We start from the raw sequence: 21,093 nt of genomic DNA on the forward strand, positions 1-21,093 counted from the left end.
TAATAATTATGTATTAGGTAGGTACTTAGTGAATTATAAAAATATTATATAAAATATAGGTAACTGTCCTCTTATATTTAGTTTAATGTCAAAAACCTAACCTAATTTTAGTAAACAAAAATTGTATTATATTTAGATAAATAAAATTTAAAAATTTGAAATGTCTTTAAATAGCTTTAAAAAGGTTTAAATATTTTTTAAATTATATTATGCAAAAAAAAAAAATAATAATTTAACATTTGTTGAATCTCAAGAATCTATGGACCTATGATTATTCGCACAATTAAAGATAATATATAATATATACATATGCTATATTCATAGCATATCTGTAATCGTAATTATTCATTTTAGAATCACACCAAAAAAATAAAATTGATTTTGTCGAAAACTAGATTTATGTAAAAACAATAAGTTATACCCACTTTTCTTGATGTTTTTCCTGGTATTTTCAATTTATTCAAAACAACTAAACAATAAGTTCTGATACAGATCAAATTCATATTGATCTTCTTTAATATAAAGATATTTAAATAACTATATTTATACATCAACATGTGTTTGAACTTGTATCAATAATTTTTGCTTTGGATATTTTATTAATTGTTTCTCAATGAAAATCTTTTATACACTTTTTTGTACAATTGTGTGTTTAAAGTATACAATTAAATCTTGGCTTCAAGTAAAAATAACATAGGCTTCATCAAAACATAAAAACAAAATTTTAAAAATAAAATTTCAAATTACAAATGTACCATATTGGTTTAGATGCAGTAATGACAAAAAAAAAATGAAAATAATTTTAAATAAAAACAAAAATATATACACATTTCATGTACCTACATTAAACATTCTTAAAACGTTCTTAATCTTAAATTAGTGTATAAAATGTAATAACAATAATGTATAATATATTGTGTATTGTGTAACAACAGAGGTAGTATGAAATTTCACCAAAACGGACACCTGAAATTTAATTAAACATATTAGAATTTATTTTGCAAATATTATGTCAAAAAATTATAATCAATAACAACATTGCAACATTATGCTACATTAAAAACTATAGATATAAATGTAAGAAGGAAAAAATACTAATGTAATTGATAAAAGATAGTTTAAACTTTTTCTAAGAATTTATTTTTATTTTTATAAAGTTTTAGTTTAAATTTTTAAATTTGACAAAAATACTTAAAATTAAATTTAAATAAAAATAAAAACCCATAATTTATACTCACCAACCAATATAGCATTGACAAAGGTTTTCATTAGCAGTAGCTTGTTGTATAAGTAAATTTACTTGTCTGGGAACAGTTAGTTCTTGTTCATGTATAAAGTCTTTACCAGTCAATTTTTCACGAACTCTTGTGACAATTGCTAGAGCTTTCATGTTCAATGCTTCTGTTGGCTCAGTCTCAATATTACCTAAACACCACCCACCAGACGTATTATACATTAAAATTACATTTCAATACTATAGTCTATCTCAGGAAAGAAAGGTACAGCTTCTCAATGAATAATCAATATTCTTGCATATCTCTACACCTCTTTGCTCCTGATAACCCTCCCTCCCCATACACACACAAATTAGCTCAGTTATAGTTCTTAGCTCAATCTATAAGCAAAAAATGGTACCTTTTTTTCATGAGACATAATTTATGAGTACTGTTAAATTTGTAATTTTGTTAACATACCATTATCACCTCCTGGGCCAACATTCATAGGAGCAGCTTTTTTACTAAGAGAAGCTGCAAAACTAGTAGCCATGCTCACTTCTTCTGAAACTGTAGTGGCTGCAGAGGCTGCACTTATAGGATTTGTTCCAACAACTGTAGCACCAGCAGTTGCAGCTGCTGTTCTTCGTGCTCCAACACCAGCATCCATTAAACGCCAATTAAGCAATGGGTCATAGACAAAAGCTTCTAGCACAGCCATCAAGCTGTCTTTGTTGTTTCGAAGCACAGTCATAACACTTTCGCATGTTCTACGATAGGTTCCCTCGATACCAGTGATCTAATAATACAATAAAAACTTTTTACCACTGCTCAAAAACAATTAAACAAGTTATACATACTTCCATAGCATTAATAAGCATTCTAGTAAGTCTGAAAGGAATTTTTTCTGGAAACTTTTCACGTGTCATAGCCACTTCAAAACAATCCCCAAAATCAATATGTAATATTTTACCACTTAAACGGTCCAGCATCAAATTTGAAGGATGTCTTAAAGTAAAACAATGTATTAGCCAAGACAATTTAATTAAAATAGGTGCATAATTGAATACAGGGTAAGTCACTATACTATTTTTAACCATGGTCCATCTAGTATAATAATGTATTATGTTAAGATTAATTTTACCTGTCTCCTAATCCAAGAATATAGCCAACCATAGACATCACAGCCAATGACCTTGTGTAATTAGTTCTACGATCAAACCAAACTTCAGATGATGGAGACTTCAGCCATAGTAATCTTGCTAGATCATCTCCAAGGGTACTAGTTAAAGCGTGTTCAAATACTTCAACCTTTTGCATTAATGTTAAATGATCATAATTTGGTGCCATCTAAAAAATACATGTTTAAGATAAAAGTCATACTAATAATAATTTAAAATTTTAAGCACTGATAATATAAACCTACTCTTAACATGATTCTATGTTCTATATTCAATAACGTCTTCTTCTTTTCTCTGAAATCACGTATTAGAGTATGTAATGTGTCACAATGAGGTACCCAACCAATAAGTCCAGAGTTTGTTGATAAAGGTATAACAGCATATCTCTAGAAATATTTTAAAATAAAAATTATAGATATATTGATATTTTAGGTATAATTTATGAGGAAAAAAATATTAAAAAATAACAAGCACCTGAATAGTTAAATTTCGTCTAAACGTGTCAGGGTCATTTAGTAACAGTGTGTTGACTAAACCAAAGAGTTGCATAACTCTTTCATCTTGTCTAAGGTCTTCATGCCCTTTCAACAGGAACATAAATTCATTTCCATCACTACCTTTAATAACTAATTTGCGAGGACGTTGCTTAGAACTGATTACAGTCAATGAGCTCTGAATGTAAGCAATCCTGACAATAGGTTGACCAGGTATGTATGAACCAGGAACTGCAAGTTCCATGTTACGACTTTGATGCAATTGCGGACTGACATACTGAAGTTCTAGAGTTGTAAGTTGAGGCAATTGCCTTGATATTCGTCGGAAAACGTGATAATACAAATCCCATGCTTGATTCAAGTCACGATTATTGCCAGAAACCAGATAACGATTACACCAATCTAAAGCTTCAACCAAATCTCTACCATACGTCTAGATAAAAATATATTAATACATTTTTTAATTATTATATTAATGCATACTTAGTACATAAATTGTTCAATACATACTTGGTGAAATGAAGTTTCTTTTAGAGTCTGTGGCCCTTTTTCCAGCATAGCATGCAATGGTTCTAAAACTTCATACATTCCTTTCACATTATTTTCACCAAAGTACAACCTACTGGCTTCTTCCAAAGCCTCATGCCACAACTCATGCCAAAGTATAGCAACCCTTAGTAGTTCATCACTAACCATGACCGCTTGCTGCACTAAATTTGGATTATGTTCACACATTGTTTTTAAGATTTTTCTTGCAGCATTCTTTCGTGCTACACTAGCAGATTTATTTGCCACAGTCAATGGATAAACCAAAGCCTGTGGATGGTGTTTGCCTATATCAATTAACTGAACTTGAATTAAACGGCTGACCAGTGTGCGAGGCGTGTCAATGCGAGCAATCAGTTGAGGTATTACCTAAGCCACAATTTTAGATATATATAGTATGGTTTTGTTTAAGTATTAATTTTACAATTTATTACTTGTAACCACGTATTTATATGACTAGATTTCAAGCCATCAACAATGGCTTGATACACATCATGATTTTGACCATACTCAAACCAAAGAGTTAAAAGTCTTAATGTATCTTGTAATGAACTACCTTGGGATAGTGAAATAGATCTAAAAAATCCTTCAACTGCTGGTACTGTAAACTTTGTAATGTAGTCTTCAGACTTTGGAATCTATAAAATTAAAAATTATTTAAAAAAATCTAGAATAATAAAAATAGTTCAAAACTAATTTAATTACCTCAGAATTAGCTTTATCAATTATTCCTTTTTCAACAGACTGATCATTTGCCTGTGACTTGTTTTGTTGATGTTTGTAGAAAAGTACAGTTTCAAAATTCATGTATGCCCATGAATGCCATGCTTTATACCAACAGGGATCATGAGATTTTGCCGCAGAGTAGTATTCTAAAACATTGGGTATTGACAATTCTGTCAAGCCCTGAAGCTCTTCTTGCCAATATCCTAACTTTAAATAGCATCTAAAAAATAAAAATTATATATATATTTAATTTAAATAAAAATAAAAATAAAAATTTTTATCACAGTTTGAACTGAACCTTGCCAACAGTTTTTTAGTAGAATCACTTCTAAGTTTTTCATTATCTTTTCCTTTTTGTCTTAACTGTGTCAGCACATTATGAATCAAACTATTCAAATGACTAAAAATAAAAAACAAATTATGTCCAAACATTTGAATCTATGTAACTATTAAATATTTATTATTTACTTGAAAGCTTCCGATTTGGTTCCAGAAGTCCACATATGCTTAATGTATGCAAATGTAACTTGAGGATGAGTCATTGGTAATGGTTCAGTAGGATTTTTTGAAGGATCCGTACCCAATAGTGTTGTAAGAGTCTTATGAGACAAAACCTGAACATGGTATTTGAAATATAAAGTAAAATTTATACACTTTCTAAACAACAATAAGTAAAAACTGCAAAATTAAATATAAATTTACCAAACGTGACGATTTACGACACAAAGCGGCATACTTAAGCCACGTATTTATATCTTCTTCGGGACTTAACACCAACGAATGTACTTGAATTATACGCTGCCAGTCTTCAACAACTCGTTGACATCCCTAAAGTAATTTTAAAATATTAAATGAATCAAATTTTCTATAATTATTATTACCTGAAGCCTGTCCCACCAGACTCTATATATTATGTGACGTTTCTCTGGTTTCAGTTTATATTGAATAACTTCTTCGAGTTCAGACAACATTTGTACAGAAACCATGGCGCCATAAGCTCGCTGGTAACTTTCTGCTGCAGCGGCTGTAAGCTCAGTATCCAAAATTTCCCGAGCCAAATCAATAAACTATAAACATAGATAATTGTTATAGTATGACAGTATAAATCAACTTTTTAAATAATAAATATATTGAAGTATGTATCATACTTTTTGAGCGTTTTCATACTGCTCTCCGTGAATAGATAAGACTGCTCTGTAAAAGGCTCCATCCATAGTGTCTCTCGGTATAAAATCTACATAAATTGCCATTTGTTGCCACTGTTTTAATCCCCAGGCTGCTGCTGCAGCAACCCTTGACATTTTTTCACGCCCACTCTCAGGAAAGTGTAACCAATGAGAAGCAGCCACATTATTCAGCTTTTCCCATTGACCCAAAGATTCCAAACACCTGTCAATATTAAAAATAAATCAATTTATAGATTCTAAGAATTGATTATAACATTTTATAAATATAGCCTACCTCATTTCTCCTAATGACCATTCTATATCATTTGGTTCCTTTTGCAAAAATCCTTCGTAACATGACAGTGCTTGTTCCCAGTTATGTAGTTTTTCAAACCACCTAGCTTGTATTTTCAACTGTTCACCAGGTTCTTGGTCTTCTTCTTGTTTACTCATAACCACTTCCAGTAAACCTAGTTCACATTAATAACAATAAATAACACATTAATTAACAAACATTTTATTGTAATAATAATTATTTATATACCTGATGCTGCTTCTTTTTGTTGTAATTTGTTGTTGATAGATATAAGTGATTCAATTATATTTGGGCATACTTGACTATTTATCTCTTTGATGTACTCATCTTCTTTGTAGTGCAAAGCTTTTGCATAAGCTCGGCAGTCCATAGCTCTTTCGCCAAGTATATGAGGATCAATTGGCAATGGTCCTTTTTCACAGTGATCCATAAATTCAGCCAAATTCAGTATAGTTTGTGTCATTTCAGGGAGATCAGAAACCATCAATGCCTGTTCTAACGTCTGTATTAGCTCTTTTCTAAGTGGTTCTGTCAATTCTGTCCAACAACTAACAAATGCTGCATTGAAAAGATCTTTAGGCAATTGAGAATATGTTTGGGCAAGTGCCCAACATGAACGCAGTGCTGGTGATGGTGATTCTTTCAAGAAGTCAATGCCAAGTCGTCTTAACCATTCTAGCCAATCATCTTTAGAAACACAACGATTTGTTAACCATGCTTTTTGTAAATTTGGCAATGATGTATGCATCTATAAAAAAATAAATATTATACTAAATTTGGCAAAAATTATTAATGGCTGATTTTTTTTTTTTTTTTTTTGTATTATTATCTATACTTAATTAATAGATATAGATAATTTAAACACACATAAAAAGAGGTTATTTTTATTTTATGGTAATATTATTTATATAATTCTTCTTAAAACAATACTATCAAAAAACACCTTTTTTATTATAGTAGCTGAATCTCCAACTAGATTTACGCCAACTTCTTTTTTATTTTTTAACTGCTTATGTCTAGAAAGCAATAGATTTTCTTCTAGACTTCCATCATTGTTCTAAAAAAAATTAATTAGAAAATGATATTGTTTTGTGACATTAATTTAATCACATACTGATGATATATAAGTAATGAGCATGTCATAAGGAGGATAATTATAGCGACATTTATTTAAAGTGCGTGCAACAAGTGGCATAAATATTGTATACTTGCGACCCAATTGACATATCAATGCACATAATGTTTCCATAGCATTTTTTTTAAGTTCTGGTGTACTTTCTATGGAATTCACCTAAAAGATATTCAACAAATTCATTATAGATAATATTGACCTAAACTGCAACAAATATTCATACAATTCCATGTATTATGCGTGATGCATAGTCGGTAAAATCTAAAGTGTATGCTAATTGTGCAACAGTTTCCATTGCCGCTTGGCTGACTTGAATAGGATGATCAGTGGTATCAAATAAATTTACAAGTGGTGGCATAATCATGTGTAAATATTCATCCAAGTTAATACCAAATTTACGTAAAGCTACAACCATCTAAAAGTTAACAAATTATAATATAAATAAATAATAATGCATTTATATATTTAATATTTATAGACAAATTAATAAAAGTAATAAATTATCATAATAAATAATGTCTTACTCTCTTGGTAACATTGTGGTTTTTACTAGAATCATGATAAAGTATTCTTAGTATGTTAGGCATTAATTGAGATAAGTAGGTTTTAAATTGAGCTCCAAGCGCTACAACTATGTATTCAACTAGCTGAATTAAAGTACATTGAAGTGAACTATTTGGGATCCATAATTCCTAAAAAAATTAATTAATTTTTACATCAAAATTAAGTATTTATAAATCTTTAATGTGCAATAACTAACTTTAATTAACAAAAATATATCATCCAAATAGTTCCTGATATGTGGACCAACAATATTTATAAGTACACCTAGTTGCTGGAATAGATATTCTCTAAAGTTGGCATCAGCTGTACGAATTACATTTAAAAAACTGGGCATAACTTGTGGTATGTATGCTATACATTTTATACCCAAAGATTGAAAGATAAATGTTATGGCCTAAAATATAATATATATATTAATTATCAATAGTACACAAACATAAAAACTAAATAACAAATACTTAAATAATAACTGAATGTCTTGACTGAAAAAATACATAAATAAATAATACCTAATACATGTTTCAAGTATAGTGACTACTCAGTTCAGTATCAATTTAAAATAAATATCTTACAATTTTCAATGCAAGTTAAGATAATTTTTGGCAAAATAAAGAAACTTAAAATACAATACGCATTTAAAAAATTCATTTTTACTAACTTGTACAACCATAGTATGATGTTGAAATAGATTTGGATCACGAATAATACGGATAAGCGTTGCAACCGCTACAGCTGGATAATATTCTTCCAATGTTGAAGTACTCATATTTACTAACATTTCACTAGTTGTCCATTCGGTTTCTGATATAGGGCGTGGATCAGTCATTGAAAGTAAAGCAGTAGACTCGATTTGGGAATCAATCTGTCCCAAGTTCATTTTATGTTTATAAGGATCTAAGGCTCCGAGGAGTCCAAGTACCCGAATTGTTTCTCTTCTAAAGTAAAAATAAAAAAATCATATTAGTTAATGAATAAATTATTTTATAAAATGTATAAATTCACCTGACTATAGGTTGTTGTTCAGTTTTTAAAAATCCAAGTAAAGTGTCCAATAATGAAGGGTATTTTTCATATGGTTGAATGACATAGCCAAGTCCTTCGACTAATTTACCAAGTACCCACAGAGCAACTCCACGTTTTTCTTGTGATCCACCATCACCTAACATATCCAATAAGAAAGGCAACAGTTCATCAGTCCAACAACACATTTCTTCTCCATTTACCTGTTAATTTCAATCACAAACACACCAATAATTTATTATTTTATTCTAGATAAAATAAAAATATACTGAACTTACCTGTGCCAAATCCCCAATACATGCGAGTATACTTATCAAAATACTCGGATTTAAATCTGGTTCATGAAGTTTAGGAACTAATATTTTTAAAACTGGTTGTACATATGGAGACACAAGACGAGGAGCATGAACAGCCATGTGGTCAATCATTCTGGCACTTTGCTCTTTATTACGACCCATTCCACTATGTTCAAGTTCAGTCAAACACTAATACCAAAAAGTTATGATATATTTAATTTAATTTTCATCAAATTCTTTGTTTTATCATTAAGAATATTATTAATAAATAATTTAACAAACCTGCATTAGTGTTTTTCGCAATGGTGGCATTACATAAGCAGGATTTACCAAGCTAAGTCGCCCTATAGTACAGAGGGCCATTTCTCTTATTTCAAAATTCACATCATTCATAGCCATAAATAATGCAGTGAGGTTATGCACTTGAGCTAGATAAAAATCAAAACTACGATCGAGATTCTCAAACACTACATAACGCACATCAGGATCTAACATAATGAGAAAACAAATCAAATTATTATCTGTTCTTAATTTTAAAGTTTGTATACAAACAACATTTATCTTACTGACCAGTATCAGAAACTCCAACAACAAGCAGTTGCTTGATGACTGTAGAAATTGTATATCTAACTGTATGAGATGTTTTACTTTGTGGTGACTCAATTGCCAAACGCAATAAACGACTACATGTTCTAACAGATTCAATTCGAACTTCCTGCTGTTCACTTCCTAGGTAATGCTCAGCGCAGCGACGTAAAAATTGGAGTAAAGAATGTCCTATAAATGTTATAATAATCAAATTGTCACATATTCTCATTTATTAATTTAATTATAATTATATTTACCTTCAAAGTTAAAACTCCCAAGTGTTCTAAGCGCCAAAACAATATTAGAAATATTTTGAGACTCAAGAACTGATGGCATTAATGACAAACTGAGTGCAGAACTTGTAACAGATATTGGCAATGCTATTGAAGAACTACGGTTGTTAAGCACTTGAGACAATATTTTCAGCAATCCTAAAAAAAAAAAAAAATGTTTATAATTAAAGAAAATTAAGCTTAAATGAACTTTTTTGTTAACCATCAGATATATCTTTTTTCAAAGCAGGTACAGCTACTGCCAATTCTTTAAAGGCTATTGTGAGTGTAGGACTGAGACCCATGGCCAACATGGGTTCAAGAAGTTCTTTAAGATCATTCTTAATATTGTGTTGAGTTGCAATTCCCAATAATGTAATACAAACATAAACTGCTGGTTCAGGATTTGTAGGTTTTTTTTTTGAACTATCCTGTAAGAAAGTTCAATAATATATTATTATGATTAATACAATAATAAACCATATAATTGCTAATTACAAGTCTGTTTAAAAAGAAAACTATGAACATATTATTTAAAAATACCTTGGATGGTAAGAAACTACGTATTAATTCTAAAATTTTAGATAAATATGGCTTGATATGATCTTCAATAGCTATTGCAACAAGACCAACAGCAACAAATGCATAAGTTCGTTGATCACGATCACGGCCACGAATAGTTGCAAGAAGAAACAGCATTGAAGAATTTAAATAACTAGAAAATAAAATGTTTTTAAGAACAGATCAATAAAAGTATTAAAATAGTACAATAACACTTGATTACTTTTGAACAAAAATTGATTTATTGAATGCAGCTAGTCTAGGTACCAATTTCATCAAAGCAGAATTAACTAAGAGATTTCTGCACATTCTATGAGATATTGCTGATGAACAAACTCGATCATAGTTTTCTTGAAGTAAATTTTTACAAGCACTGCTTTCATATCGAATACCTGATGATGCAATTCTTACTGAGTCATCATCTGTTCGTCCAGAACCACCTACCAGCCCTTTCAAAGCAGACTTTGTTCGAGGTAGTAAACTTAATATTTCCTAAAATCAAACACTTTTTAATTTTATTATTTGAATTTGTATTTGTATTTTTTTTTTTTTTATCTAAAAATAAAATCATGATAATAGAATTATTACACTTTTTATCAAGTAAAAGAAAATAAACTGTAATAAATCTTTAATTATATGAGAAATTATAGGATAACAATTCAGTATAAAAATAAATAATAAATGTGGTAAACAATTATATAACAAAGGACTTATAAATTACAAATGGAGATGATTTGGAGAAAATTATATGAATAAAATTTCCAGTAGAGTAAAATTTAAAGCTACATTTTATTTGCCATAAATATATCTAACCGCACTAGTCTGACTTTGATCCCACTGTAATCTTTGCATCAAAGAGTCATTTCGTCTTTCCCAATTAACATTGCTGACTCTAAGCAATTCGTTTAACACTAATAATGATCCATGAATTTTATCGTCACGAACAATGCCTTTTTCTTTATTTATAGAATCATCAATTCCATTCATAACTTCTTCATAACATTGCTTATACCTAACAAGAGAAAAATACAACATTAAATTAACAACATAAGTTTAGATATAATAAACAATATATTTCACCATATTTTACTTTAAAAATACCCACCCACATATTTAATCTATTCCCTTTTAAACATTGAAATTTCAACAACTGTTTGATAACATAATGAGAAATAATAATTATTTTCAAAATAGTCAAATAAATTAACTCCATATGTTTGTTGTCTTAAGTTTGTAAGAAATAAGGAAACAGATTTTATACCGAGTATTAAGTTTAAGTAAACCAGAAAAGAAATTATGATAATTGAAGCTAAATAAAAAAGTATTAATTTTTTTAAATAATACATAATTAGAAAAAAGATTTTGGTGAGATAAACCAAATCAGATTCGTGTTTAAATATTTCTTATTAGTACCATTCAGACTTCTGTGTTTGTTTAGACGTTTCTCTTTGAGCAGTTACAACAAGTGCTGCTCTCAATGCTTCTACAGCACCTTCTCTAATGTTTGGTTTTGGATCACGTGCTACATTTAGTACCAAGTCAAAAAACTGAGCTGCATGTTGAAAAAAAAGAGTTGGAACCATAGTAGCAATTTCTCTGAGTATGAGCACCTTATAAACAAATAAATTGTACCATTACGATCACTAGTACCAATAATAATATTAATATATCAAATGATGTTACTCACTGCCGCATATCTTTTTGGTTCATTTCGTACACCACCCAAAAATTCGAATGCTCTTTTTACCTCAAATTCTACATATTGGTCTGCATAAGTACCAGAGTCCAAGGCTAATTTTCCAACTGTTTTGGCAGCAAGTTCCATAACTGCAGAATCAGCAGATGGCAATAAATTACGTAGATAGTTTGCAAACCTACTAATACGGTTATTTTTATTGCCAACATCAGCACCAATTAAACACACTGTAAAAATTAATTCAATAATGTCATTAAATAATAAAATATAAATCAACAAATAAAACATTTTCATTACCAAATAAATATTTTAGATTTATTTTAATTTAATATTTTATAAAGACATCTGAAATATTTTTCAACACTAATAATAAGTAATAATAACGAAAATAATATGCCAACAATGAAATTAGATTATAACAAGCGGAAAATCATTTTATAATAATTTGTTTACAATTTTATCAGTTTAATGATTTATATCTATCATATATTAATTTGTCAATAATGCTACTCGTGCATAATGAAATAAAATTATATAATAAAAATTAAAATTCTAACATATTCAAATGTTCTGTTTAACTCACCAGTTAAAGATACATAAATCTTTAAAAATTGTTATGTCACAAAATGTAATATATGATTAAAATTAATGAACAACTTTCAAATCAAACTATACTTAAGATATATTACTCTAAGCTACTTAACTTTTCAAAATCAAAATTCAAAATCAATGTATTTGAATTGTGAGGTAATAATTTACTTCATTATTAATGGATTATTAATATATCTTTACAATTCAAGTGATATAAACACATAAAATGAGCTAATGATTTCAAAACAAACTGGTTATGAATTATATATTATAATTAAGAAACAAAATGTGAAAATAAATAATAAAAAATGTGTAATTTGAAGACCTATTATTATTATTTATAATATATTCTTGTTTTATTCATAGCTGTATTATACTCACATATAGCAAGTATTCCACCAATTTTTTCATTGCTATCAGAACTTGATACCATATCATATATATGTTGGTGAAATTCATCATTAAAAACTGCTCGCTCTTCTGCCGATACTTCACGTAATTCAGTTTTTACCTTATAGCATAATAATTAAACACAAATTAATGTTTATTTAAGTAAATGATAACACAATTTGTTGATAATTACATAGAAATTTAAATCTCGAGCAGCACGTTTACGGATCTCAAAATTTTTAGACTTTAACCTAGTAACAAAATGTTGCATGCGTACAGATGACATGTTTTTTTTGGCTCTGAAATGTAATAATAGTAGGTATTTAATATAATTAAAATCAACTAAACTATAAACAGAAATAATATGTACATAGTATATTATTTTATGGTATTACATAAAGCTAAGATATCAGATGGGCAAACAAAACTATTAAAATAAATTTATTACATTTGGATACAATTTTTTTTATTCTTCAATAATCTAAATAGGTATTTCTTACCAGTAGTGATCAATCAAAATTTAATTAAGAAATGTTAAATGTTAATACCTATAGGCTAGTATATTCAGTATATGATTACTTTTACAGAAATAAATAATTATTAATTAAATTTAATATAATTAAAGAAGTAAATTATTAAAAGAATTAAATTTTTTATACAGAATAGAATATATATTTCAAGTCTAGTTACATTTTCATAGAAAAAGATTTTTCTAAAATAATTAAAATTCATAAAATACTATACTTAGTAAATACTAAATATAATGTTAATAACATCTATTGTTAATTTACAACACAAAATTATATAGAAAGATCAAAAACATAGATTAAATAGTTATATTACTTAATAAAAACATATTACACTGAAAATAAGTTTTCTTACAATCAATTAGTCTCTGGAATCGATGACTTAATGCATTTGATACATTCAATATTTCAATAATCATACACTAATTTAAAACGAACATAATATTTACAATAATAGCAACATTAAAAACAAACATTCAAACTTGTATTGTGTTTTCTTAACTTTTTAAAATAATAACACTAAAAACATTAACTATTTATTATTTTGATTTTAAAATGATAAAACCCGGCTGTTTTGTTGGAGTTCATAACCATAGAACGCACATTGTGTTATCAGCTCAGTGCTATCTTGTTACTAACTTTGGACAAGTTTGAAGATAAACAAAACAAACATAATATTATTTATTTTATCTTTTGGCTTTGATTGTTTCGAACCCGGTCGCACGGACAGAGTTATTATCTTTGTCCGTGGCTTCGAGTTCGCTTCGCACTTTGGTAATTGGTTTCAAACATTTACCCAATTTCCCCGAATAAAGTTTTCCTATTTTTTTTTGAATTTCTATTATATTTTAATTGAAACAATTTATTCGAGTTATTCGACTTTCTGTTAGGATTTATATTTTTAAATTTAACTACTTAGGTAGATAGTACATACTAATGCCTAATGGTGTATTTAAAATAATTCGTATTGCAGGATACGGAATCCAAAGCTCAATGTTTCGAGAGGGGTTCTTCTTTTACACATAAGCATTGATCACAAATAGTATTTATAATCAATGATTATAGCAATTGGTAATGAATTATGATTTGTTTTAGCTCCTTTGAATAACCTACCATCAAGACTAAATATGACTACACTACACTGCCTGTTTGAGATTTGTATTATTCAACTTTTCATCTACATCATCGCGTTATTGTTGATTTAATTGCGACCTCCCTCGAAACGAAGAAATACTGTTCTGCTGTATTCCTCGACGTCGCCCAAGCATTCGACTCAATCTGGCACTCTGGACTATTGTACGAATTAAAAAATATCTTTCCCGCGCCATACTATCTCCTAATCAAGTCCTATATCGAAAACAGATCCTTCAGTGTCAAAATAGATTCCATTCTCTCCAACTTTCACGATATATTTGCTGGCGTCCCTTAAGGAAATGACATCGCTCCTCTCTTGTATATCCTATATACAGCCGACATTCTAACTACCGAAAACACCCTCATGGGCACTTATACTGACGACACTGCCATCTTAGCCTCAGACCCTGATCTACTCACCTGCTCTCATCATCTCCAAAACCATCTCAACATACTCTCAAAATAGTGCCACATGTGGAAAATAAATGTAAACGAACTTAAGTCTACTTACATCACTTTCACTCTCCGACCAAAAGACTGCCCTGAAGTATCATTTAATAATACACTAATCCCTTACTCCAGGGTAGTCAAATACCTTGGTCTGCTACTTGATAGGAGACTCACCTGGGGCTCTCATCTCAAAAGTAAAAGGAAACAACTTAACTCTCGCCGACATCTCATCAGACCTCTCCTGTCTCCTCAAATAAAATATAAATCTATCAAATCGATTACTTCTTTACAAAAGTCTACTTCAACCAATCTGGTCCTACGGAATTTCCCTCTGGGGCACTGCAAAACCCTTAAATCTTAAGACAATACAAACGTTCCAATCCATCTGCCTCTGTATGGTCACCAAAACGTCCTGGTTCGTCACAAACAACGCTCTACATGATGACCTCAATGTTCCATCCATCATCCAGACAGCAGCCATGTTCTATCAAAGACTCCACTTCAAAATGCAAAGCCACCCGAACCAACTCATATCTCAACTTCATTCAAAATTTCTTCCAGGCAACCCTACCCGGCGGCTAAATCGCAATTGGTCCGGAGATCTTCTCAGTACTTGAAATATATAACATTATTACTATTATTAATTTCTTATTACTATTTATTATTAAACATAACATTTAAGTCTTATGTAATGGTGGCTCTATACTATGAGCTTCCTTTTTCACCACCCCATCACTGTCATCCCTCCCTCAAATTTACTCATTGTACATATAGTATAGATTGTAAATTCTTAATAAACGTTCTTATATAAAAAAAAAAAAAAGATTTGTATTACCTATCTGCTATCAGATTGATTATGATACCATTGATACCTATTTCGTGGACCATGGTTAATAGAAAATAGAATGAATAACGAAATAATAATTTATATTAACTACTTTTTATTCCTTTACTTACAGTTGGCAGTTAATGTGTTGATCGTTAGATTTCACGAGATTAAATTTCCATTTTCCATTTTTCTTCTCGTCCAATACAACGTAATCATACTCTTGAATCAATTTTTGTTTTTTTTTAACAGTTGATTTGGCCTTTAGAAATGGAATATTTCTGTAAACACTGTAAAATCTCATTAAAATAATTTATTAATTTTTATAATTAGGTACTCACTACTCATTATATTAACCATTTAGTATTATCAATATTTGTATACCTACCTATAATACCTTTATGTGTTTGCAATAACAATTTACTTAAATAACGTTTATTTTATTGATGAACAATAAATTAACAAATAAATATTCGCTTTTATATAAATAAATAATTATAAGTAGGTACCTATAATTTGTATTTAGTTATTAAAACTAATTCTGAAACAACTCAATATTAATTAATGGCGTTTAATTCACAATATGTGCACATTGCTTCGTAATAAACCAATCCAACGTCAAAATGCGTTATTTAAATTATTTAATAGGTATTAGTTGACACACCTATGACTTACGTACCTATCAACGAAATGTATTAAATAAAATTGATTTCAGCCCTAAATATCTAATGATAAATGGGACTTATTTGTGGTCTGATTGAGTGATCGGTCTGTAACTATCAAGTTTTAGCTTCATAGTAAATAATGGTTATTTATATTTTAAACAACAATTAATAAAAAATATAGGGGTTAGGGGAACAATTAATACAGTTTAGTACCCACGCGATTTTTTCGATTTTTTTCCCAAAGTGTGTGTTTTAAAGCACTGAACACAAAAGTCTTTTTTCAAAATTCTCGCAAATTATTATTTTATTAATTTTTTTAAAAATACGTGACATCTACGATAAAAACATCATTTTTTTTTAATTGTATATTTAGTAAGATGGATGGAAATATGCATAGATTTTAATTATCGTTCTTGCTGTTAAAAAAATTAAAAAAAAATTGATTATCACAATATGTCTCAGGTCTCAGCAGTGACTGCCATCACTACAACGCTCCTCGACGCCGTCACTTCGCTCCGCACAAATCAAAAATATCCCTCGATTTGTTATGCAAAACCACCTCATGTAAGTCACAGGATAAAAAACTGTTGTTAATAATAACAAAATAAAATAGCATACTTAATAATTGGCGACAATCTAATACGAAAACGTAGGAAAGCAAAGTATACAGAGTTTGGCGTATGTACGCGCGTATAAATGCGTAAAATCGTAACCTTTGTTAAGATATAACTTCCAAAATAATGATTTGCGAGAATTTTGGTACAAGACTTTTGTGATCAATGCTTTAAAACACACATTTTTGGGGGGGGAGGGACATCGAAAAAATCGCGTGGGCACTAAACTGCATTTATACCTATATTAGGTACCTACTAAGAACTTATTAGTTTAATAATTTGAATTGAGTTTTATATTACACTTTTGGTAAGCACCGCATTTTTATAATAAAAGTTTTTAATTTGCTCATACATTTTGGAATTTAACCCCTGTTCTGTTGAAAAATGTAAATCCTAGATGATACACCCCTTATATTGGCGCTACTATTAGAATTTATAATGTATACCTATTGAATATTATAGACTATAGTCACAACTCACAAATACTGACCCAATTAGCCCATAATGGTTATGATTATGGTTATAGGCTTATAGCCTACAGGTAATAATATACTATTATAGTTTAAAGTTAACAGTGAAATTGTTGAATAAATTTACATCTATATAAATTAACTATATGAGTTCATGACCTTATTAGTTATTAAGTTTTTTTATGCTTTATAGTTATTACTTACTAATTACTATATACTATTACCTATTATTAATTATAGATAGATAGAAAAATTATTATTACTAATAACAGTACGTCAGTACCTAATAACAAATAATATTTTTTTTAAATTTATTTTGCAATTCACTTTGAGACAGTCAAAAATCAAAATTGATAAATATACTACTATATTATAAGGTACCTACCTTAATTGTTGTTCTAGTTGAACTTCATTATTGTTTTGCTGTTTAATCGCAAGTTTTTTCATCGAAGAATGACCAAAAAACATTTTGATTTTTTTTTATAGAACACGGTCAAAATTATAAATCATGTAAAAACAATGGCTCTACTAATAAATTTTACACACAAACTGTTTCGATTTAGTTTGTTTTAGTCATCTCGAAAAATTAATAATATAACATTCGAGTTACATTTTTAACATTTAATCAAGTATGAAGTAGGTACCAAACATTATTATTAGGTTGAATTTATGAATTACATGATTTAGTAGTATATACGTATACCAATACAAAATAAAAACTACCTAACGATACAAATAATGGAATAACAACTGATATTTAATTTCCATATTAATATATACACATTATTAACACAATAATAACAGACTGCTGTCTGCTGTCTACTGTGAGACTAGTAAACGCAAACTACATTTTTTTCAACATTCCCGATGATTGTAAAGAAAACATGATACACATATTCAGATATAGATAAAATTATTTTCGTAGATAGCTAAATAAAATTATAAAATATGTATTTAGTAGTCAGTAGACAGTATAGGTACATTATTATAACATATTTTTAGTAGATATACTGTAATGTTTTAATGGTTATAACGAGTTGGTACATTTTTCATAACCAATATAGTTACCTACCCTGGGGCGCCTTTTAGGGGTGACAGTGTAGGTATACCTATACATTTTGGAATTTTTTTTTCCGTGTGTTATTAGTGTGCCATCAAATTTACAAACAACGGCTGATGAACAAAAGTTAAAATATATTACAAAACCATAGTATGTACAATTTTACAATAATATAATAATATCTATGAAGGTAATGTATATTTATTATTTATAAATGTATATTTTTATTTATTGGTAAGCACGACGAAAGCTATTTCTAACTTCCAACTTCCTGTAAAACTTTTAATCGGTAAATACGGATTATAATTATTAAGTGATTATAAAATGTTATTCGTCTCCTATAAAAGTGATTCTGAAAATCTAAAGAGGTTTTTGGCAGACAGACAATTTTGTTACTTATTATTATAAAATGATCGCAGTTACATAATAACGATAAACGATGTAAACGATGTAGGTATACCAATTTGGTTGTTCCTTCTTAATTCTTATTATAAATAGTTATATAGTTATTATTGACGTATACACACAAATGCCATTTTTATTTCCTTTGAGGGAGAGTTTTTTATAAAAAAAATGTGCCTATATTATATTATAATGATACAAGGAATTTATCACAGATTTCTATACATTTAGATTTTAGTTAGTAGGTATAATAGATATCTGTAGAATTTATGAACATTAAAGTATTATAATATAATATTTTCATATGTTTATATAGTGAAAAAAAACTGAAAAAGAGGGTGATATAAAAATCACTCCCCCACACGTTAGTACAACACTGAGGTATAATATAAATGCACCGAATCAAATGGCTTATATTATCACTTAGTTATCAACTTTTACATTCAATTATTAGAGTATAGGTAGGTGACATTTGGTATAAGGTTAGAATCTAATATAATAATATAATATATAATAAAACTTAATAACTTTATATATAATATAAGTCACATAAATACATAATACACGTCATATAGTCACTATCACGAACTAAGATACAGATGTTATCTATACAATGACCCTAACCAAAGAACTAAGTTAACTACCTATATAATCTTAGACACGGACCACACAATGTTTTGCTTTTAACTTGATAATTTAATATTAATTGTACTTAAATTGTCATGCCTTCAATACTGTAGCTATATACTTATATTGTTTTTATTTATACTAATCTGTTTTCCTTAATATACTTATACCTATATTTATATATTTGTTTTTGTCTTTGTTAAATTCCGTCTGGCGTAGAAATATAAAAATTAAAAAAAAAATAATAATAATCACGTATTAGATTAGGTTCCTATTTATGTCATTCATGATATTATGTACTTCTTATCCACAGTTTAATCCCTTTCTACCTTTCTACCTTTCCATATTAATCCTTAGCTTCTCACATCACGTCGCATACTCGCATCGTCCCTATGTAGCTATGTCCTAAATACCGTCAACCCTTTTTCTGACTTCCTGACTCCTGTCATTACTGTAATTTTTATTTGTGTGTTGTCATTGCGTATGTGTCTTATGCGGATAATCTCTTCTATTATCTACATCGTTATTAAATATTATTTGACCAAAATCAAACTTTATTAATTTTCAATATAATGATGGTAGAATGATTATTTTTAGGCCATAAAATTAGTACTTACGACTTACCTATATATTCTGATAATTATATCTCTCTCACCCTATACTCCTCGTAGTTGTTGCCATTATTATAATCATTTAAATCATTATATATTGATACAATCATATTTTAATTATTTTATAAATATATATAATAGTTTTACTAAAGTCAAACCGCCTAAACATATACATGGCAGAAGAAACAAATCTAAAATGTTAGTTCCTTATACCTCTATCAGTCTATCAAAGAATTGATAGTCGATGGGTCCATAATTTCCCTAAATTAATAATTTGACTTTTATCATAAATATTGCTACACCTAAATAAATTTAAGTATATGTTGTGGAATGTAATACCAATTGCCAGTAAATAGGTAGGAAATTAATATTATGATTATACGCAGACACGCAGTCATATCAAATTGATAGAAGTCAATTTAATCAATAGGTGAACAACGACCTTTATAAGTTACACATTTTGTATCTTCGACCTTAAGATTAAAACGTTATTACTTATTAGTATATAGGTATATATTTTATGCTGAATGATAAGGATAACTATAAGTATAGGTAATAGAGCGAAGAATTTATTCATGCATTTTCATTATTTTTCTGGTTGATCTTATTATTCTTATTGTATGCTAAAAAGTATATACCTAAACCACAATTTTCACAACATTTTTGAAATAGTAGGTACTAATCTAAATTTTAATGCATAGATATTTCACTATACTGACAATATTTGCATGTACTTTGATGTTTAGGGCATATTTTGATAGTTGATTGTAGGTTAAAAAGCACGTACCTATATTTAAGTTGTTAAATATTTTTCACGCTCCAAGTCCAAGTGGCAAGTGAATTAAAGTAAAAAAATATTTAACAAATTGTGAATTTGTTAAAAAGTTGATAGAGACCAAATCGTTGTATTAAATAGGTAGTCAATATCAGTAATATTTATTCATTATTTAGATA

General features: G+C 28.7%; 1 protein-coding gene across 1 annotated transcript; it reads right to left on the minus strand.

The window, feature by feature from the left end:
• Positions 1-567: 567 nt before the first annotated feature.
• On the minus strand, positions 568-13,816 carry LOC114123865 (serine/threonine-protein kinase mTOR). The gene is made up of 37 exons (XM_027986998.2): positions 13,636-13,816; positions 12,947-13,052; positions 12,745-12,874; positions 11,764-11,999; positions 11,490-11,686; positions 10,890-11,088; positions 10,300-10,568; positions 10,059-10,230; positions 9,739-9,946; positions 9,501-9,674; positions 9,226-9,432; positions 8,938-9,143; positions 8,638-8,844; positions 8,342-8,562; positions 7,998-8,274; positions 7,536-7,733; positions 7,300-7,467; positions 6,999-7,190; positions 6,758-6,934; positions 6,587-6,700; positions 5,872-6,391; positions 5,623-5,797; positions 5,310-5,550; positions 5,043-5,228; positions 4,864-4,989; positions 4,630-4,775; positions 4,460-4,561; positions 4,141-4,381; positions 3,870-4,073; positions 3,400-3,804; positions 2,870-3,322; positions 2,641-2,781; positions 2,359-2,564; positions 2,075-2,222; positions 1,695-2,013; positions 1,239-1,425; positions 568-966 (listed from the first exon to the last, which is right to left on the minus strand). The coding sequence occupies exons 2-37, from the start codon at positions 13,037-13,039 to the stop codon at positions 951-953; spliced, it is 7,461 nt and encodes a 2,486-aa protein (XP_027842799.2). The 5' UTR covers positions 13,040-13,052; positions 13,636-13,816; the 3' UTR covers positions 568-950.
• Positions 13,817-21,093: the final 7,277 nt, after the last annotated feature.

Source organism: Aphis gossypii, chromosome 1 (genome assembly GCF_020184175.1).
Source record: "Aphis gossypii isolate Hap1 chromosome 1, ASM2018417v2, whole genome shotgun sequence".
Lineage (NCBI taxonomy): Eukaryota > Metazoa > Arthropoda > Insecta > Hemiptera > Aphididae > Aphis > Aphis gossypii.